The sequence below is a fragment of the Musca vetustissima genome, unplaced genomic scaffold (assembly GCF_032173495.1).
Source record: "Musca vetustissima isolate MV318-11 ecotype Yass unplaced genomic scaffold, APGP_CSIRO_Mvet_v1 utg87353, whole genome shotgun sequence".
NCBI lineage: Eukaryota > Metazoa > Arthropoda > Insecta > Diptera > Muscidae > Musca > Musca vetustissima.
The window spans coordinates 5,100-28,425 of NW_026886004.1; the positions used below are offsets into that span (position 1 = coordinate 5,100).

The window sequence follows — 23,326 nt, forward strand, 5'->3', positions numbered from 1 at the left end:
AACATCCAAACAGCCAGCCAGCCACCATGAATTCCAAAGTGGGCTCGTTAGAGGAAAAAGTCAAACTGCCGCCTACGGAAACAATTAGTCGCTGCTATCAGCCGCAGGGCAATCGTAAGGTCATTCGCATCTTAACGGTTGCCGTCTATGTGCTGTGCGTTTCATTGGCTGCCATTATGCTGTCGCTCTATTATATATTCATATGGGATCCGACGATACGCCCATTTGTGACCAAAGGCAATAATTGTGGTAAGATTGTGCCAAAGACACAAAAATACCAAAAACAACAACAATATGACAAATGAAAAATGACAATTTTTTTGTAGTAATAACCAAATAAATTAGTGATCATCAGTGTGGCACGAGCCAAAAATTACTAAACCCCAACAAAAAAGGGGGGAAAGAAAAAAACTGTGCCACAGAATGACATATGGTCAACGGGGGTAAATTGGAAATGGGCTATAATGAATTTTGTATACCCTACATGAATGATATTCTTATGGAAAGAAAAAACCCACAAAGAATAGTTTTTAGGTCCTTCTAGAGGCGTGGATTTTTAAAAGATTTTTTTTTGAAGTCCTTAGAAGGGCGTGGATTTTTTAAAGATTATTTTTTGAGGTCCTTCTAGAGGCGTAGATTTTTTAAAGATTATTTTTTGAGGTCCTTCTAGAGGCGTAGATTTTTTAAAGATTATTTTTTGAGGTCCTTCTAGAGGCGTAGATTTTTTAAAGATTATTTTTTGAGGTCCTTCTAGAGGCGTAGATTTTTTAAAGAATATTTTTTGAGGTCCTTCTAGAGGCGTAGATTTTTTAAAGAATATTTTTTGAGGTCCTTCTAGAGGCGTAGATTTTTTAAAGAATATTTTTTGAGGTCCTTCTAGAGGCGTAGATTTTTTAAAGAATATTTTTTGAGGTCCTTCTAGAGGCGTAGATTTTTTAAAGAAGTCCTTACAAAGCCGTGGATTTTTTAAAGAATATTTTTAGGTCCTTCTAAAGGCGTTGGTTTTTTAAAGAAGTCCTTACAAAGGCCTAGATTGGATTTTTTAAAGAAGTCCTTACAATAGCGTGGTTTTTTAAAGAGTATTTTTTGGGGTCCTTCTAGAGGCTTGGATTTTTAAAAACGTCTTTACAAAGGCGTGGATTTTTAAAGACGTCTTTACAAAGGCGTGGATTTTTTAAGGAATATTTTTAGGTCCTTCTAAAGGCGTTGATTTGTTAAAGAAGTTCTTACAAAGGCCTGGATTGGATTTTTTAAAGAATATTTTTTGAGGTCCTTAGAAAGGCGTGGATTTTTAAAGAATATTTTGTGAGGTCCTTCTAGAGGCGTGAATTTTTTAAAGAATATTTTTTGAGGTCCTTCTAGAGGCGTGAATTTTTTAAAGAATATTTTTTGAGGTCCTTCTAGAGGCGTGGATTTTTTTAATGAATATTTTTTGAGGTCCTTCTAGAGCCGCGGATGTTTTACAGAATATTTTTCGAGGTCCTTCTAGAGGCGTGGATTTTTAAAGAATATTTTTTGAGGTCCTTCTAGAGGCGCGGATTTTAAAAAAAAAAATATTTTTTGAGGTCCTTCTAGAGCCGCGGATGTTTTACAGAATATTTTTCGAGGGCCTTCTAGAGGCGCGGATGTTTTACTGAATATTTTTGAGGTCTCTAGAAGGAAATTTTTTTTTCGCGGAAATTTTTCAAGTCTATGGAAAGGCGTGGATTTTTAAAATAATAGTTTTCATGGACTATTTTTATAAGGACGTGAACAAGGCGTAAAAAAAATATTTTTCATGGACTATTTTTATAAGGACCAGTAACAAGGTGTAGATTTTTTAAAAAATATTCGACATTTTTTATTTTTCAAAAATTTAATTTTTTGATTGTTTTGATGTTTTTACAATAACAAAAGAAAATTTGTTTAAGAATGTTGTTAAAAGTTACAGAATAGGCCTATTTTTTTTAAGATTTTTTTATCGCCGTGGATTTTTTTTAAGATTTTTTATGGACTATTTTTATAAGGACCAGAACAAGGCGTAGATTTAAAAAAAAAAAATATTTTTTCATGTACTATTTTTATAAGGACCAGAACAAGGCGTAGATTTTTAAAAAAAAAATATTTTTTCATGGACTATTTTTATAAGGACCAGAACAAGGCGAAGATTTGTTTAAGAATATTTTATTAGAATCAGAACAAGCCGTGGATTTTTTAAAGAACATTTTTCACGTCCATAGATGGTCGTGGATTTTTGAATATTTTAGAAAATTATTCTGCTCTTGAAAAAGCTTTTCGTCTTTCATGTTAGAAGGATCTTCGGTATGAAAGAGGTTCTCAAGGATATTTCCTGTCTTTAGCCGATCTCTTGAAATATTTCGTTTTCTACTGAGCTCTGGACGACATTCTGAGGGGACTGTCATAAAAGAACTTCTATAAATTTATATTTTTTTATGGAAGACCCATTATTCAGGATGTCTATGTCTAGAAGTTATTTTTGATGTCCATCGGAGTGTGGGATGGCGTTCTCTATATAAAATATGTTTTCAATTTTTTATATAGAGAACTCCGATGGACAATAAATTTATAGAAGTTCTTTGTGACTCCTTTGTGGAGGAGGTGCCAAAGTGTCCAATTTCTGACTAATGATGACCCTTCATATGACATCTATAATTTGTTTTTCTTGAGGAGCTAACAGAGGGAGTGTGACGTGAAGCCATAAGCCTGAGGGTATAAAAATCCCCGAAATGTTCTTATGCTTCTGGTAAGCCTTTTGACTTTAGAAAACTATCAAAAAAGAATTTTGTGTGATAGATATTTTCAATATGGTATCTATCCTTAGGTAATTTTTTTTTTCTCCCTAAGAGACTTTCAGATAGGACTTTTATCCGTAGCAGAACTTCTGAATGGTACTCTACTATCATAAGACCTATTAAAATCTGTATTTGCTTGTAGAAAATAACTTCAAAGTTATTTGGGGCATGAAAAGGATTTTTCTCTTTAGAAGACTAGCCTATATATCTTCTGTCCACAAGAGACTTTCTTATATGATTTTTTTCTATAGAAAACATTCTGAGAGGTCTATTGCCACTACACAACCTTGTATAAACACTGATGTGTATAGAAATGTTCTCTCAAGATCTTCCTGCTATAGAGCTCTCCTTGGACATTTGCTTGCCTATTAAAGACCTCTTGAAAGGTCTAAAGAGGTCCCCTTTCTTTAGATAACCCTTTCAGATGCCCTCCTATTTTTTCTAGTTCCTATGAAACATCTTTAGCCTTGTGAGGCTCTCTTTCAAAGAGGATTTATATTCATAGCAGAAGTTTCGAATGGAACTTTACTAAAATAAGACCCATTAAGAGGCTATATTTGTTTAAAGAAAATATTTTCAAAGTCATTTGGAAGATAAGAAGCATTTATCTCTTTCGAAGACTCCCCTATATTAGAGATCTGAGATGTATTTTCTTCTAAAGAATTCCATTAACACATCCCGCAGCATATCCTCTACCACACAATCGTGTAGGGTACTATGGAGTAACCAAAAATGGAAGGAGCTTCCAAAGAGGGGGCTCATCACTATCATCATCACCACCACCAAACAACTTAACGAAGAATTCATGGCCTAAAAATAATTTTTGCCAGAAATTCCATAACTAAACCAAAATAAGAGAGAACATCTGCAATCAATTATGGTTCTGACCAACAGCAACAACAACAGCAAAAACCTACAGACAAACATTAAAAAACCCTCAACGAATGGGAAGGGTTCCCAATGAGTTTAACTACTCCTGGGGCTTTTCCTCTCTCTACCTCCCTCTCTCCACAAGATAAATGAAATAATGAAATTAAAAGTTGTTGTTGTTGGTGGTTTTGCTCTTTGCTTTATGGCAATGGATGGTTGTTGTTGCTGTTGCCATAGTGTTGTTATATATAGATAACAATTAATTGTAACACTCTCAAACACACACACACACACCAACACACTCATTCACAACTTGCTGCCACACATGCACATGGCTGTTCCACAGACAGACTGTTTGATGTATGTGGCAACTTTAATGTCAAACGGATATATGCATGATGTTAATGTATGAGTGGGTGTCAGCCCGGTAGTCAGTCAGACAGTTGTGCATATGTTTCATGGTGTGTGTGTGAGAGTGTGCATAATTTAAAACACTTTTGGTCTAAACGACTACTAACACATTACTATCACTACAATATGCATACATACACATTCACACACGTACTTTCACTGAGTTGCAGAACAAGAGCAGCAGCATATGTATCACACTAAAGTTTAGACGCAGCCAGTCAGCCAAACATTCAACCAGCCAGCCAGTCAGCTAACAGAAGAAACAAAAAACTGTTGCCTACATTAAGGCTTCAGTCAGTCAACAACGGCATGCCAACGTTTGGCGGCATATTTTGCATGATTTTTTCTGGTGTTTTTTGCTTGTTGTTGCTACAAAATGTTTTGTGGCAGGAGGAGAACAAATTAAATTAAAGTTCCCTTTTTTTGTTGGTGTTCGTGCCACTGCTAATGTGTTGTTGTTGTTGCTGTTTGTTCTTTGATAAATTCATGTGGGATTGTTTTAACATAGACCACAATTTAGAAAGAGTTATCAGTTGTGGGTTTTTGTTGTTGGTGTTGTTGCTGCTGTCTTTTTGTTGTAGTTGTTGTTACAAACTTAATTTACTTGTGAATAGACAACAGTATCTAAGTGTAATTAAATCTACTAAATGGATTTAAAATTGAATAAGAACACAGTAGATAGAATAAACGATATACATATGTGTATGTAGACACACATACATTTGTGCATGCATACATATGTACATATGCTACAATTACATTTAATATGCAAGGAGGCAAAGGTTTGACTTCTGCATGAAGTTGGAAGATATTCAAGATGTGAGAGCCAAAGGAGCCAAAGAAGAAATATTTTCATGCAATAATTTACGCTAAAATATATTCTTTAAAAATTCACACTTTACGAAGTCTTTGAAAAAGTGTTTAAAATGTTCTTTAAAAAGCCATACCTTTGAAAAAACTTTAAAAAATCTACGCTTTTGAAAAAAAATCTTGTATGGGTCCTCAAAAACATCACGACGATTTCAAAGAAAAGAGTTTTCTTTTAAAAATCTACGCCTACATTAGTCCTTACAAAACTGTTTCTTAAAAAAATCCGATGCTCAAAAAATATTCTTTAAAAAACACCCGCCTCTCTAAATACTTTAGAAAATATTTTTTTAAAGCCCACACCTCTCTAAGTACTTAAACCATTTTTTTTAAATCCACCCCCAATTCATGTACTTTCAAAAATTATTCTCTTAACTGTACACGCCCCTCTAAGAACTCGAAAAATTACCCCTTAAAAATTCACCCTCTCTCTATGGACTTGACAAAATATCCTTAAAAGGATTCACGCCTATGTATAGACTTGAAAAAATATTCTTTCTATAAATCCACGCCAATTTAAGGACTTTAAAAAACAGGCTACAGGCTCGAAAAATATTCTTTAAAAAATCTACGCCTCTGTACTGGCTCGAAAAATATTCTTTAAAAAATCTATGCCTCTTTACAGGCTCGAAAAATATTCTTTAAAAAATCTATGCCTCTTTACAGGCTCGAAAAATATTCTTTAAGAAATCTACGCCGCTGTACGGGTTCGAAAAATATTCTTTAAAAAATCTACGCCTCTGTACAGGCTCGAAAAATATTCTTTAAAAAATCTACGCCTCTGTACAGGCTCGAAAAATATTCTTTAAAAAATCTACGCCTCTGTACAGGCTCGAAAAATATTCTTTAAAAAATCTACGCCTCTGTACAGGCTCGAAAAATATTCTTTAAAAAATCTACGCCTCTGTACAGGCTCGAAAAATATTCTTTAAAAAATCTACGCCTCTGTACAGGCTCGAAAAAATATTCTTTAAAAATATCTACGCCTCTGTACAGGCTCGAAAAATATTCTTTAAAAAATCGACGCCTCTGTACTTTAAAAAAGGCTCGAAAAAATATTCTTTAAAAAATCTACGCCTCTGTACAGGCTCGTAAAAAATATTCTTTAAAAAATCTACGCCTCGTTGGCTGCTCTGAAAAATAATCTTTAAAAAATCCACGCCTCATGTGAGCCTTGAAAATTATTCTTTAAAAAATCTACGCCTCTATACAGGCTCGAAAAATATTCTCTAAAAAATCTACGCCTCTGTACAGGCTCGAAAAATATTCTTTAAAAAATCTACGCCACTGTACGGGCTCGAAAAATATTCTTTAAAAAATCTACGCCTCTGTACGGGCTAGAAAAAATATTCTTTAAAAAATCCACGCCTCTATAAGGCCTCGAAAAAATATTCTTTAAAAAATCTACGCCTCTGTACAGGCTCGAAAAAATATTCTTTAAAAAATCTACGCCTCTGTACAGGCTCGAAAAAATATTCTTTAAAAAATCTACGCCTCTGTACAGGCTCGAAAAATATTCTTTGAAAAATCTACGCCTACGATAAATATTCTTTAAAAAATCTACGCCTACGATAAATATTCTTTAAAAAATCTACGCCTACAAAAAATATTCTTTAAAAAATCTACGCCTCTGTACAGGCTCGAAAAATATTCTTTAAAAAATCTACGCCTCTGTACAGGCTCGAAAAATATTCTTTAAAAAATCCAAAAAAACATTCTTTAACAAATCCACGCTTCTATAAGGCCTCGAAAAAACATTATTTAACAAATCCAAGCCTCTGTAAGGTCTGGCAAAAATATTCTTAAAAAAAAATCCAACACTCTTTAAGTACATAACAAATATTCCATACAAAATACAAGCCTCTCTCTGGGCCTGAAAAGTTCTGAAAAAAATTCAACCCCTCTGTAATATGAAATTAACGCCTTGAATTGGTACTTTAAAAAATATTCTCTAAAAATCCTCGCTTTTATTGGACCTTAAAAATATTCTTTAATAAATTCACGCCTATTTTAAAAAGTCCTTGCTTAGGTGTGCTCCTGGAATATATTTATTAAAAATCCCTTCTTGCTTTTATTTTCTACAAGTTATACAAGTATGTGACATTTATGACATTTTTTTACATTAAACATTTTTTTAGCCTGTCATCCCCAAAACACACTGTATGGTATTTGTCCATATATTCTGTCTTTATCCCATATTCACCCTATGTCAGCTAGTAGTAATGACAAAATTTGTTGCCTACATTTAGGCGTTCTATTAGCAGTAAACACGGTTTAGTGAACTGTTTTATTTCACTTTCATTTCAGAGAGAATAAAATATTACAAAACATTATAGACAATTAGCTTGATAAATGATTAAAAGAAATCAGTTATTTACCTATTTTTTGTTCCAAAAAATATATTTTTTTCAGGTTGAAGGTATAAGTTAGAGTATTACCAAGGAATTTAAGGTACATGGGAAAGAAATACTTTGAGTATATTTACATTTAAGTACATTTAAGTCCTCGAATTTACCTGTAAAAGCAAAAAAAAATTAGTTAGTTCTGTTGTTTATAAATAAAATACTAATAATTCAATAAAAATTATATAATAAAAAATGTACTTAATATTTGTGATTGATTAGAATAACATTTTCAGAGACCATTAGACAGAACATTTTTTATTTCTTATTCATTAGATGCTTTTATAAATTCTGTTTTAAATTTCACATGAATTATTTCCTTGGGAGGAGGATATTTTTTATAGTCTTCCTTTGTCTTCCTTTTGCATAATATTAAAATTTGCTAAGGATATTTTAGCTGAACAGACTATATAATTTCCATTAAACCATACCATTATTAGTACACTAATATAATACTACAATTTTCAATTTACTCTAAATTTTTCTTAAAATGGTTTGCTTTTACATTTTTAAGTAGATTTTAATTGACATAAAACACACCGACACAATTCTTTTTGGGAAATGCTCAATTTAAATTTAATTGCAAAAGTTTTGCATTAAATTGTCCAGAGAGCCAGCCATAGTAATTGTGAGGCCTTAAATGTTGTTTTAATTCTTCTTTTTTTTCGAAGAATAATTTGCAATCCTAAACCGAACCAACAACATAGAAATACCAATAAGCCTGTTATTACTTGGTATTTAGTACGTTAACTTAATTTGTTCAAACATCATCGACAGTTACATACACCTCAAACTCAAACATGCACACTCATTCACTCGCACAGAAGACCCCAATAGTGGACCTAAATAAGTTAAGGCATCATCAACTCAGCAGCAGCAGAAGAAGAAGAACAAAATAAAAATGTCATTGTATTCTGTAGTAGGTATATGGTTGACTAACTGGCAGAGAAGTAGTTGTGGTAGTCGGTCGGCCGGTCGATTGGTTGGTTGGTTAGCTGGGCTTTGCTCTAAGTAACATTAAACAGTTTTTCTCCCATTACTTTTGTTATCCTCATTCGGCTACTTGAAAAATGAAACTAAACTAATTTATTCTATATTTTTATATATTTATCAACATTGTTGGTTTTTTGTTTGTTTTGCATACAACAGAGATGATGTGTAGTGAAACCATGATTTATGTGACATACATTTGGGACAAACAAATAGCTAAAAAATAAATTTAAACAATTACTAGATCTTTTATCCAAATCTTTTAGATTTTATAGTCTGGTCCCTGATTTTATACAAGTTTGTGACATTTACAACATTTTTCTCCATTCAAAATAGATTTTTCTATCCCACCACCATCAAAACATATTTAATGGTATTTGTACTCAAATTCTTTCTTTGTCCCATAATCACCCTATGTCAGCTAATAGTAATGAGAAAATGTGTTGCCTACATTTCGGCGTTCCATCAGCAGGAAACATATTTTCATTTTGGACTGTATAAAATGACAAACTATAATCTTGACTATGATTACAACAAACCTAAAATATCCTCTATAAGGCCTGGAAAATATACTTTAAAAATCCACGCTTTTCTATGGGCTGGAAACATTTTTTAACCAATCTACGACTCTCTGTAAACTTGGAAATTTTTCATAAAAAATCTAAGCCTCTCTATGGACTTGATTTTTTTTTAATATAAGCCTCTCTATGAATTTAAAAAAGAAATAAACATGTGAAAAAGCGTTAAGTTCGTCCGGGCCGAACTTTGGATACCCTCCACTAAAGATATACTGACAGGCATTTGAAATGAAAATGTAGGGAAAATACCAAGAAGTGGATCTATACCGATATTTCTACAAACCAATTATGTAAACCATAATACAAAATTCAGATATTTTTAATGGATAATTATACCCCCAGACTTATGACTAATGAGGATGAATACCCTTTGACACGGTGAAAATATGCCCCATGTTTCTTTGGACCAGATTTGTTTCAGAAAATTTTGATTTCATCCAAACCTTACGTTCTAGTTTTTAATATCGATATCCTCCGCAGGTGAAATGATTACAACAGAGTCTTCGAACCAAACCCAAAACGCGGATTACTATATTCATATAAACCAGTAAGGAAAGTAGTAAAGTCGGACGGGGCCGACTATACCACTTTGGGTATATTCAACAGATGAATCCTAACAGACGTTGAAGGACCATAAACACGAAAATGGATCCATAAACATGTCATTCTGCAAACTATACTAAATTTTCCATTTGGTCAGATATAGAGTTGCTATAGATATAGTGTATATATATATATATATCTTTGGTACACCATTTACATTAAATCGGACGAAAATATATATGGGAGCTATATCTAAATATGGACCAATTTTCATGAAACTTAGCACACATCATTATGGACCTAATTCAGTACTCTATGCCAAATTTTGTGCAAATCTAAAGATATATAGGCACTTTGGTGCACCATTTACCTTAAATCGGACGAAACTATATATGGGAGCTATATCTAAATCTGAACCAATTTTCTCGAAAATTGGCACACATTATTCTGGAACTAATTCAGTACGCTATGCCAAATTTCGTGTAAATCGAAACATATATAGGGACTTTGGTGCCCCATTTACCTTAAATCGGACGAAAATATATATGGGAGCTATATCTAAATCTGAACCGATTTTTCCCAATTTCCCAATAGGGTTCGTCCTTGGGCCAAATAAGTGAGCTGTGCCAAATTTCATCCAAATCGGATAATAAATGCGACCTGTACTTTGTTTACAATTTAACATGGACAGACAGGCATACGGACGGACGGACGAACAGACATGCATAAATGGACTTAAAAAGTGATTCTATGCATATTCTCAAAAGGAACCATGTGTCTATCTCGTTTACTTTTGCCTGTTACAAACATATGCACAAAGACATAATACCCTGTACCACAGTGTGGTGAAGGGTATAAAAAGGGGGTTATATGGGGACTACTCTGAAAAGGCGGCGAATATTAATCATTTTTGGTGGGGAGATTTGTTACTATATACGATTACAAAATACCAAATTGCAGCGAATTCGGTACAAAACCCGCTCAAGAACCCTAAAATACCGAAAGTTGGGGTACCCTTATATGGGGCCTATCCGAAAAAATGGACCTATATTTATAATTTTTTGTGGAGATATTTTGGTACCTATTAAGAACTCAAAATAAAAATTACAGCCAATTCGTTGGAAAAATACGATCAAAACCCCTAAAATACTGAAAGATAGGAGGTACCGTTATATGGGTGCTACTAGAAAAAGTGGACCTGCATTTATAATTTTTTTGTGCAAACACTTAGTACCTAATAGGAACCCAATATATAAAATTTCAGCGAATTCGGTTGAAAAACGCGCTCAAGAACACCAAAATACCGAAAATTGGGGGGTACCCTTATATGGGAGCTAGGCCTAAACGTGGACCGATAAAGCCCATCTTCGAACTTGACCTGCCTGCAGGCAAAAGACGACTCTATGCAAAATTTTGACGATCTATATCAATTCGTTTAGAGGCTAGAGTGATTACAACAGACAGACAGACGAACATGGCTATATCGGCATAGAATTTTACGCTGATCAAGAATATATATACTTTATAGGGTCGGAAATGATTATTTCGATGAGTTACAAACGGAAAAACAAAATTAATATACCCTCCATACTATGGTGGAGGGTATAAAAATGGTACGTATCTCTTGGACCTGAAAAAATATTCCTTAAAAAAGTCACGTCCCTCTGTGGACTTTTAAAAATCTACGCCTTCATAACGACTTAAAAATATTCATAAAAAATCCATGCCTGTGTTGGTCCTTGAAAAAAGTATTAATTAAAAACCATGACTGTATTGGTCCATGAAAAAAGTATTATTTAAAAATCTACGCCTAAATTGGTCGTTTAAAAAAGTATTATTTAAAAAGACAGCCATGGTCTTTCGTCCTTAAAACTATTATTCTTTAAATAAAATCCACGGCTGCATTAGCAATTAAAAAATATTGCTTAAAAAATCCATATATTCTTTAAAAAAAATCATGTCTGCATTTTTCCTTAAAAATATCCACTCCTTCATTAGTACTTGAAGATAACATATAAAAATCCACACATATGGGACTATATTTTTGATACCTCGAGATGTTATCTTTTTCCTTGATTTTATACATTTTCTACAAGTATAAGACATTTACGACGTTTTTCTACATTGAAAATACAATTTTTTTAACTCACCACCACCAACACAAATTTAATGGCATTTGTCGTTATATTCTGCTTGTGTCCCATATTCACCCTATGTCTGCCAAAAGTAATGACAAAATATGTTGCCTACATTTAGGCGTTCAATCAGCAGCAGCAAAAAATGCTTTAGTGAAAGTTGTTATTTCAATTTAATTTCAAAGAGAAAAAAACACCAACAAAAAAATGGCAAACAATCATCTTGACAAATGATTACAACAAACCTATTGTCTCTATTTTGTGTCTCTCTCTCTGAATGAAAACACAAAAACAATAAATATTGAAAATGGTTTTGGGTTAAAGTGGGTGGAAAAAATATTTGCATCAGCAAAAAATTCTTTACTTTCCTTTGAGCCTAACATTTTCTGTTTGTCCCATGGCTGGCATAAAACCATAAAGTTAAACATATTTTTAACCATAAATAGAAGATTATTTTCCTGTCATGATGGGTGGTGGTATCCATTCATTTGTTTAGGAGCTTAAAAACTAATACCCCAAATAAGATAATAGAGATTTTTTTGTAGAATGTATTGTACAAAGAGGATCTGGAAAAGTCAAATGGTGAAAAATCTTCATTAATAATCCATAATCCCGATTTTGTTTTTTTCTCTGTCTACTGGTAAGCATATCGAAACGTCAGCATATTTAATAAGATTGGTTTGGAGAAGCCAGAACTAATTAAGGCTGATTAATTGGCTTTGTGGTTAAACAAGAATGAAATAATTTAATTATTTAATATTAGTTGTGGTTTAACACTAGAACGCCGAAGGCGGTCATTTTGACCGCTTTTATTTTAAATTTGGTGATTTGTTTATAATAAACGTAATTCTATGAGATACAAAAAGTCACCAAATTTTAAAAAAAAGTGTCATTAAATGTACAGTTGCTTTTTTACTTGAAATTGGAAAGCGGTCAAAATGACTGCCTTCGGCGTTCTAGTGTTAAGATTAAAGAGAACGTAACAGAACATGTTAGAAAATTCAAAATTAGGGATTGTATTTTTTAAAGAATATTTTTTAAGTCATTGTAGAGGTGCGGATTTTTAAACAATATTTGTTCCAGTCCTAATAGAGGCGTGGATTTTTTAAAGAAGATTTTTCCAATGCGTAGACTTTTAAAGAATATTTTTTCAAGTCCTTATAGAGGCGAGGATTTTTTAAAGAACATTTTTTCAAGTCCTTATAGAGGCGTGGATTTTTTTAAAAAAATATTTGTCCAAGTCCTTATAGAGGCGAGGATTTTTTGAAAAAAAAATTTCCCTGACTTTAAAGAAGCTACGATTTTTTAAAGAATATTTTCCTGACATTAAAGAAGCGACGATTTTTTTTGAGAATATTTTTTTTTGACCTCAAAGGACAAATTAAATCGTGGATTTTTTAAAGAATATTTTTTCAAGGACCAATTAAGGAGTTGATTTTTTAAAGAATAGTTTTCAAAAGCCAGACACAGCCTTGATTTTTTCAAAGAATATTTTTTCAAATAACAGACAAGTTCGAGATATTTATACCCTACACAACTATGTTGTCAGGGTATTATAGCTTTGTGCAGCCCCAAATGTTTGTAACGCCGCGAAATATTAAGTATACCGATCGTCATATCTCGACTAGCTGAGTCGATCTAGACATGTGTGTCCGTCCGTCCGTCCGTCCGTCTGTCCATTATAATTTGTAAACACGATACAGGCCACAGTTATGGACCAATCTTCACGAAATTTTGCATGTAAAAGATCGGTTAATATTTAGGGGATGAAATGGACCAAATACTAAATTTTTGTCGGTTTTTCTGGTCGCTCCAGAGGCCGCAATTATGGCCCAAACACCGCGAATTTTTGCATGGAGAAGGGGATCGGGCCAGAGAATACGCATGCATGTTTTGATAAAGATCGGTCAATATTTAGCGGGTCAAATGCACCCTGACTTTTGTGTGAAAATGGCAAAATTTGTATTATATGGCATATATATTTACTCCTGGAGGATGTAGACCCCAGAAGTAGATAGCATATCCAAGAGGAGTGGTTGGCATTTAAATTGATACCAAATATAGTGATGTATCTACTCAGATGTGGGAGTTACAGTCAAATATTTACAGGTGCTTACGTATTCAGATATTATTTAGTAACCCATTACCACATTAGAGGGAGAAATATCGTGCTGATGGCTTTGAAATTTATCATGAAGTTCCAGTTATGGTCAAGAACAACGCCTACAATTTTCGGTGATGATCAGATTAAAATTTTTGGATGAAATGGACGGAAAACATAATTTTTTGTGTGTTTTCGAGTAGAGTATAATCCGAAAATCACAACACAACCCACCGTGAAGGTAATCTGGACAAGTAATTAGAAGGACTGTACTGAATATTCGAAAAAAGTAAGAAATAGGTGTTGTTAACCTCTAATCGGACAAGAGGGGGCAAATATCACGAAATATTACTCAGACTCGGAATAAACATCCTCAGAAAGTTAGAGTTCGTGGTAGTTGTGTAGGGTATCGTATGGTCGGCCCCGTCCGACTATACTGCTCCGCTCACTGGTTTTAAGAATATTTTTTCAAGTACCACAAAGGGCGTAGATTTTTTAAATACTATTTTTTTCAAATACCACACAAGGAGTAATTTTACAAGGTCGTGTACTTTTTAAAGATAATTTTTCAGGAACCATCCATCCAATATATAAAATATAGTATTGGATTTTAATACACTTCACGACACTGTGGTACAGGGTATTATGTCTTCGTGCATATGTTTGTAACAGGCAAAAGGAAACGAGATAGACCTATGGTTCCTTTTGAGAATATGCATAGAATCACTTTCTGAGTCGATTTATGTATTTTTGTTAACAAAGTACAGGTCGCATTTATGATCAGATTTGGATGAAATTTGGCACAAGTCACTTATTTTGGCCCAAGGATGAACCCTATTGAAATTCAAGAAAATCGATTCAGATTTAGATATAAATTCCATATATAGTTTCGTCCGATTTTATGAAAATGGTGCACCAAATTCTTTATATATCTTTCGATTTTCACGAAATTTTACACAGTGAACTAAATTGAGTCTAGAGTGGTGTGTGCCAAGTTTTGAGAAAATCTGTTCAGATTTATATATAGCTCCCATATATATTTTCGTCCGATTTAAGGTAAATGGTGCACCAAAGTCCGTATATTTCTTTTGATTTGCCCGAAATTTGGCATTGAGTACTTAATTAGGTGCACAATAATGAGTGCTGAGTTTCGTGAAAATCGGTTTAGATTTAGATATAGCTCCCATATATAGTTTTGTCCGATTTTATGAAAATGGTGCACCAAAGTCCTTATATATCTTTCGATTTGCACGAAATTTTGCATAGTGTACTGAATTGAGTCTAGAGTGATGTGTGCCAAGTTTCGAGAAAATCGGTTCAGATTTATATATAGCTCCCATATATATTTTCGTCCGATTTAAGGTAAATGGGGCACTAAAGTCCCTATATATTTTTCGATTTGCAAGAAATTTGACACAGAGTACTGAGTTAGATCCAGAATGATGTGTGCTAAGTTTCGAGAAAATCGGTTCAGATTTAGATATAGCTCCCATATATAGTTTTGTCCGATTTTATGAAAATGGTCCACCAAAGCCCATATATATTTTCGATATGCGCGAAATTTCGAGAGTCTAGAATGATGTCTAGAATGATGTGTGCCAAATTTCGAGAAAATCGGGTCAGATTTATATATAGCACCCACATATATTTTCTTCCGATTTAAGGTAAATGGGGCTCCAAAGTCCCTATATATCTTTCGATGTGCACGAAATTTGGCATAGGGTACTGAATTAGATCCAGAATGATGTGTGCTAAGTTTTTGTGAAAATCGCTTCCGATTTAGATTTGGCTCCCATATATATTTTCGTCCAATTTAATGTAAATTGTGCACTAGAGACCCACAGTTTGGCCGACCGGCACACAATTTTGTATAATGTACTGAAGTTACTATAATTGAATGTTTTGTATGTTTAAGTATTTCCAACAACCGCTTTTATATATTTATTCACTCAGGACAAGTGTATTTACAGAAATTTTGTTTTTTTCTGTATTTTTATTTACACTTGATGTTGATGTTGTTCTGCATGTTCAAGGGGATTTTCGTGTCTTTGAGATTGATATCTGTTCCTTCCTTAGCTCGTATGTTAAGTTTCGAGAAAATCGGGTTAGTTAAATTTCATGTCGAAAAGGCGACGTCTGTCAGGATACATATGTAGAATATATCCAAAGTGGTGAAGGGTATCATATAGTCGGCCCAGTCTGACTTTACTACTTTCCTTACTGGTTTATGTTCATAAAAGGAGTGGATTTGTTTACAATTTTTTTTTCAATCTTCATAAAAATTGTCGATATTTTATGGACTTCAGACATATTTTCTCAAGTCGATAAACCTTGGTAGGTAAAATAGCATAATTTTCCAAACTGAGTGTTTGTAGCATGTGAGTTTGTTTTTTTTCTAACCATTTTTAACAGTTCAATAATCAAAATTTGTTGAGAATATATTGTAAAGTCCAATGAAACTTTATTCAGGATCAACATACATATCTACATAAATTTTTTATTCCGAAGAACATATATTTTTCTAAAATCCAATACATTGTTTTTAAATATTTCATAATTTTTATTTATTTCCCCATAATTAAAATAAAATATAACTTTATATTTCTCTTTAAATCCTTCTCGTATTAAATTTTGTTGTAGTTGTTTACTTCCGCTGTAACATCAACCTTTTTGTTTCCCAGAGAGACGACGACCTCTTGAAACAAGACTCTCAACCAAAAGGATCTTCACAAAAAACACAATTGTATTGTTTTTCGAAAAATATTTTATTTTATGTCCATTGTTTTTATGTTTTTTTTTATTATTTCTGACACACTCTGCCTTTTCATGCACACATAAATCATTTTGTTCTTTTTTCTTCTTCGACTTTACTTTACATTCGAACACAACATTTCTTGCCATTTTCCCCATTCTCTTTCATTTCGTGATTATCAATGGAATTTGAATAAGTTTTACTAATCCTCTATCATGCACTAGACCACAACTTCCTGGCCCTCCCTCAATCTCTTTCTCTCCCTCCCTTCCCCTGCCTCTCCCCCTCCCATTTCTCTTTAATAATTTACCATGCCAAAATGCCAGTCTATCAACCGTTATTGTGTCGCCATAACAGTTGCAACGTTTAACCTCACATTTGTTGTGTGTGTGCTACTAGTATTGTATGATGGTGTCTGTCTTCCTCTTTCTCTCTCCCTCCCTGTGTATGTGTGTGTGTGTGAGTGCAGTGGTGTCGAGTCTTTATGCAAAATAGCAACAGTAAGAAGAGCAACCAAACGAATCAAACGAAGTAGAAGTCAAAAACCAAAAAACAAGGCAAATGGAAAGGCATGAATGAAAAATAAATACAAATAATTACATTATATTTTTGGTTCACTGTAACGGTTATTTGTACGGTGACAACAACAAAAACAACACACACAACCTACGAAGACGAGAGTTTTATTTGTGGGTCTTGTTTTTTATTTGTTGATTTTTTTTCTTCTGTTTCTGCTTCTTCTTCGTCATTCTGTTGCTCGTCGTACTACTGAAAATGTAGGTCAATGGGTTGTCGTACTCAATCCGTTTTGTTTTTGTCGAAGAGACTAATAAACAAATACAAACACACATACACACAGACACATCGATACACACTGGCACATGTCGTGCAACTAAAGTAAAACACCACAAACAAACAGACCAGAGAAAGCTAAAAACCTCAAAAAATAGGCACTCACAAACACACACTCTCACATGTCTACCCAAAACTACTCTTTAAGCCAGCCAGCCACCAACATTTACAAAGGTCCTCCTCAACTACAACAAACACATTTATGTCTCTGTATTGTCGGCTATTGGAAATATAGCATTGACTACAAATCGACTTATTACTACACAAGCCTGCCGTCCTCCCCAGGTTTCCTTCCTTCCTTTTGTCATTTATGATGTAAGAATAGAGTTGCCAGTTAAAACATATTTTGTTCCAAATGGGGCTACTTTGAATATTTTCTACAAAGAACATTTTTAGGACAATCATAGGTAAAATATTCTTTAAGAAAGCCACACCTCTATAAGGCCTGAAAAAATATTCTTTAAGAAAGCCAGATCTCTATAAGGCCTAAAAAACTATTCTTTATGAAAGCCAGATCTATACAAGGCCTAAAAAATATATATTTTTTTAAAAAGCAACGCCTCTATAAGACTTGGAAAATATATTATTTAAAAAATCCACTCCTCTATAAGGCCTGGAGAATATAATCTTTAAAAAATCCACGCCTCTACAAGGCCTGGAAAAATAATCTTTAAAAACTCCACGCCTCTATAAGGTCTGGAAAAAATATTCTTTAAAAACTCCACGCCTCTATAAGGCCTGGAAAAAATATTATTAAAAAAATCCACGCATCTATAAGGCCTGGGAAAAATATTCTTTAAAAAATCCACGCCTCTACAAGGCCACGAAAAAATATTCTTTAAAAAATCCACGCCTCTACAAGGCCACGAAGAAATATTCTTTAAAAAATCCACGCCTCTATAAGGCGTCGAAGGCCAGTAAGGAAATTAGTAAAGTCGGACTGGGCCGACTATATGATACCCTTCACCACTTTGGGTATATTCTACATATGTACCCTAACAGTGTTATATATCTATATCTGAACCGATTTCAGGGGAACTTACAAGAGACTATTTTATATTACTTCAGTACGTTGTGTAAATCGGCCTAGCTATGGATCTTTTCACCAAACTTAGAAACATCATTCTAGACCTAATTCAGTACTCTATGACAAATTTCGTGCAAATCGAATGATATATAGGGACTTTGATGCCCCATTTACATTAAATCGGACGAAAATATATATGGCAGCAATATATATAAATCTGACCCGATTTTCTCGAAACTTGGCACACGTCATTCATGACTTAATTCAGTAATGTATGCCAAATTTCGTGCAAATCGATAGATATATTGGGACTTTGGTGTCCCATTTACCTTAAATCGGACGAAACTATATATGGGAGATATATCTAAATCTGAACCGATTTTTACGAAACTTAGCACACATCATTCTGGACCTTTTTCAGTACACTGTGCCAAATTTCGTGCAAATCGAAAAATATATAAGGACTTTGGTGCCCCATTTACCTTAAATCGGGCGAAAATATATATGGGAGCTATATCTAAATCTGAACCGATTTTTTCCAATTTCAATAGGGTTCGTCCTTGGGGCAAATAAGTGACCTGCGCCAAATTTCATCCAAATCCAAAAAAAAAATATATATAAGGACTTTAGTGCCCCATTGACCTTAAATCGGACGTTGACCGTTTTTTCCCAATCTCAATAGGATTCGTCCTTGGGCCAAATAAGTGACTTGTGCCAAATTTCATCCAAATCGGATCATAAATGCGACCTGTACTTTGTTTACATCTACAGACGAACGGTCGGACATGCATAAATCGACTCAGAAAGTGATTCTATGCATATTCTCAAAAGGAACCATGTGTCTATCTCGTTTCCTTTTGCCTGTTACAAACATATGCACAAAGACATAATACCCTATACCACAGAGTGGTGAAGGGTATAATAAATAATACCCTGACGACATAGTTGTGTAGGGTATAAAAATCCATACCTTTATAAGGCCTCGAAAAAATATTCTTCAAAAAATCCACGCTTTTATAAGACCTGAACAAAATATTCTTAGAAAAATCCACGCCTCTAAGAGGTCTGAAAAAATATTCTTTAAAAAAAACCATACTGGAAAAAATATTTAAAAAATCCGCGCCTCTGTAAGGCCTTGAAATATATTCTTTAAAAAAACCACACCGCTATGAGGTCTGGAAAAAATATTCTTTTAAAAAACACACCGTTATAAGGTCTGGAAAAATATTCTTCAAAAAATCCACGCCTCTACAAGGCCTGGAAAATATTCTTCAAATACAAATCCACGCCTCTTTAAGTGTTATTTAAAAAATCTACACCTTAAATTTTTTAACTTCTTATTCTCAATGGAAATATTTTATTGATTCGGCAACCCTTTAACTTTTTTAAAGTGTTATGTATGTTTGTGGCTGTGACCTGCATATTTTCATTCATCTATGTAATGATTACTCACACCTCACCCTCTTTCTCCTTCGTATAGATTTTTTACTCTCCCCTCTTTAAATGCAGGTCAAAAATCCTATAAATTTGTTAACAATTTTTTCCCCATAATGAATATAATCAGTTTTTAGCACACTTTTCAATGGAAAGTTTTTTTCTTCACCACCCCCCCTAGACTTCATACCCGGGTCGTCTCCACCTTTGCTAGTTGTCATCGTTGCCTTAGTTGTTGCCATTTTTTGTCAGGTTTGAGTTGTTGTTGGCTTTTAGAGTAACGAGTGCAAAGTTGATGTTCTAGTTTCTCTTGTCTGATTTTTTTCCGAACCGTGGTGATGATGAGGATGGTGGTGTTTGTTGTTGCTGTTGTTTTTGTTTGGTGTTTCTAGGTTTTAAATTGTGGCCATTATAAAGGTAGGTTTTTGGGGCGGTGTGGTTCTTGTGGGTGTCGCTGTTACAGGGGTTTCTTGACATTTATTTAAGGTCTTCTTCCATTTTATCACCTTAACATCTGTTTACTTTTTTGTGCCTGATGAATTTCTGGCAATTTGTTGTTGTTGTTCTGGTTGTTGATTTTGGCTGGGTCGGCGTCACCAACATCGTCATCGCCATTGACAACGTCAACATCATCACCGTGGAAATCAAGAAAAACAAGCCTTTTTTCCCACTGACTGGCAGCCAGACTAACTGCCAGCCTTTCTGAACTGAGCCAAGGGGTGAAGAAGGTGTAAAGAGAGGGGTTGATGGTTGTTTAGATTTTCCGTTTAATATGAACAGTAAATATTTTGTCAAGGTACCCAGTATGAATATTGTCGGTGTTTTTGTTGTTGTTGCAGTACAAGGTTAATTGTTGCTGTTGTTGGTCTGCATGCCTGTCAGCCTGCTTGCCTGCCTGCCTTAATATCAGGCTGAGCACTGGCTGCATGTGTTAGTGTGTCTAAAAAATGCATTTCGTTATAATTTCCGTTTTTTCTGCATTCTAAATTCTAACATTCTCTTCATCTCTGTCTTTCTCTCTCTCTCGCCCACACACACTCATTGATGCCGCTCTCTTTCCAATGGCATTGTCATTACCTTTTGCTGTTTTTTGTGTTGGTGTTGCTGTTTTTGACAGGTGTAGGTGAAATATTTGTTGTGGTTTCTCTGATTTTTGTAGGTCATGGTTTTTTATTTACTTTGGCTGAGAACAGTTGTTATTGTTTCTTGTTTTTGTCGTATTTTTTGCGAAAGTAATAATTTTGGAGTGATTTCGTTTGTTTTGTTTTTTGTTCTTTCGAAAGCCCTTGTATTACGTATACTTAATATTTTGGAATGCCAAATGCTCACGCCATCTCACTGTTGTGAATCGAAGTGAGCCAGTGTGGGTTGAGTGGGGAGCGTATGATTAATTTATGTTATGTAGTCAGTTACAGTGACTGACGACTACCAACCAACTGGAGCGTATGAGTTATATGGAATTTACACAAAATAATAATGAAAATCACGATTCACCATAACCAAAAAAAAGGAAACAAAAAAAACAACCACAAACTGGACAGAATTTCATTAATTTTGATTGAGTTAAATGACAGTGGCACGAAGAAAAATTATTTCTGTAAAGGCTAGACTTTTAAAGAATATTTTTTACAGACCTATACAAAGCGCGGATTTTTCAAAGAATATTTTTCCAGACCTTATAGAGGCGTGGATTTTTTAAAGAATATTTTTTCAAGGCCTATATAAGGCGTGGATTTTTTAAAGAATATTTTTTCAAGGCCTATATAAGGCGTGGATTTTTTAAAGAATATTTTTTCAAGGCCTATATAAGGCGAGGATTTTTTCAAAGCCTCTATATAAGGCGTGGATTTTTTAAAAAGCATTTTCTCAAAGCCTCTATATAAGGCGAGGATTTTTTAAAGAATATTTTTTCAAGGCCTATATAAGGCGTGGATTTTTTAAAGAATATTTTTTCAAGGCCTATATAAGGCGTGGATTTTTTAAAGAATATTTTTCCAGACCTTATAGAGGCGTGGATTTTTTAAAGAATATTTTTTCAAGGCCTATATAAGGCGTGGATTTTTTAAAGAATATTTTTTCAAGGCCTACATAAGGCGCGGATTTTTTAAAGAATATTTTTTCAAGGACTACATAAGGCGTGGATTTTTTAAAGAATATTTTTTCAAGGCCTACATAAGGCGCGGATTTTTTAAAGAATATTTTTTCAAGGACTACATAAGGCGTGGATTTTTTAAAGAATATTTTTTGAAGGCCTACATAAGGCGTGGATTTTTTAAAGAATATTTTTTCAAGGCCTATATAAGGCGTGGATTTTTTAAAGAATATTTTTACAAGGCCTATATAAGGCGTAGATTTTTTAAAGAATATTTTTTCAAGGTCTAAATAAGGCGTGGATTTTTTAAAGAATATTTTTTCAAGGCCTATATAATGCGTAGATTTTTTAAAGAATATTTTTTCAAGGCCTATATAAGGCGTGGATTTTTTAAAGAATATTTTTTCAAGGCCTATATAAGGCGTGGATTTTTTAAAGAATATTTTTTCAAGGCCTATATAAGGCGTGGATTTTTTAAAGAATATTTTTTCAGTGAGACTCTATTTAAGGACTCCTATTACGGAGAAGAATTGTTTTCTATAAATTAATTTTTAAGAGTTTTATAAAATGTCCTGAATAGATATCCCTTGTTTTTATTTATTTATGTTATCCAGATCCGCTTTTAGATCTCTTTTCAATTAATTTCTTGTTCATTGTTTCTGTTTTTCTTCCAGACAAAATTGTGATACCCGAAAAAATTGCCATTCGCCTCATCAATTCATCTGAAGTTACCGCCGAACAATTCTACCGCCACATCCTCGAACAGTATCGCATTCTCAATCAGCTGCAACAGCAGCGCCAACAATTTCTACAAAAGCAACACATACAGCTGCAGCAGATGGCAGCTGGTAATAAATTTCAGGAGATTTTCGCCACAGCGACAATAATCCAATCGAATCCGAAGGATCGTATCAATAAACCGGTAACACCAACCAATGGCACATTTTTGTTGGATCCCGCACGACAACCTATAGCACCGCCTCTTATCGAACCGGATCGCATACCCCTAGGGATTGAGGAGCAGGAGGCGGTAGATTTAAGACCCGTTGAAACCCTACCCATTTTAGACACGGCACCCGTCATCTATGGCAAACGTAAATCACATCGTAAACATTATCAACATCATCGTCGCAATCAGAGAAATCATCAGAAAAAGGAAATGCTAGAAGAAGGTCTTGGAGGAGGAGGAGGAGAAGTAGAAGTTGAAAAGGTAACCGAGGAGAAATACAAAGAGGCCGCCCTCAATCCACCCACATCGATTTTACAGGAACCCGTCTATACCTCGATACCCATCCCATTGATTTTAAACTCCAAGGAGGATAAGCGACCCTATCACACGCATGGCCACCAACATGGCCATGTGGAAAAGCGAACCAAGGCATTGGCGAGAAAACGCATAACAGCACCATCGGTGTCGGGTTATGAAACAAAATCCTATTTGAATCCATTTCTAAATGGTGAATTGATATTTGAAAAGTAA

General features: G+C 34.0%; 1 protein-coding gene across 1 annotated transcript; it reads left to right on the forward strand.

Moving 5' to 3' along the window:
* Positions 1-23,326, forward strand: LOC133333424 (uncharacterized). Its single transcript, XM_061541741.1, has 2 exons — positions 1-249; positions 22,521-23,326. Exons 1-2 carry the CDS (start codon positions 27-29, stop codon positions 23,324-23,326), a joined length of 1,029 nt encoding a protein of 342 aa, XP_061397725.1. The 5' UTR covers positions 1-26.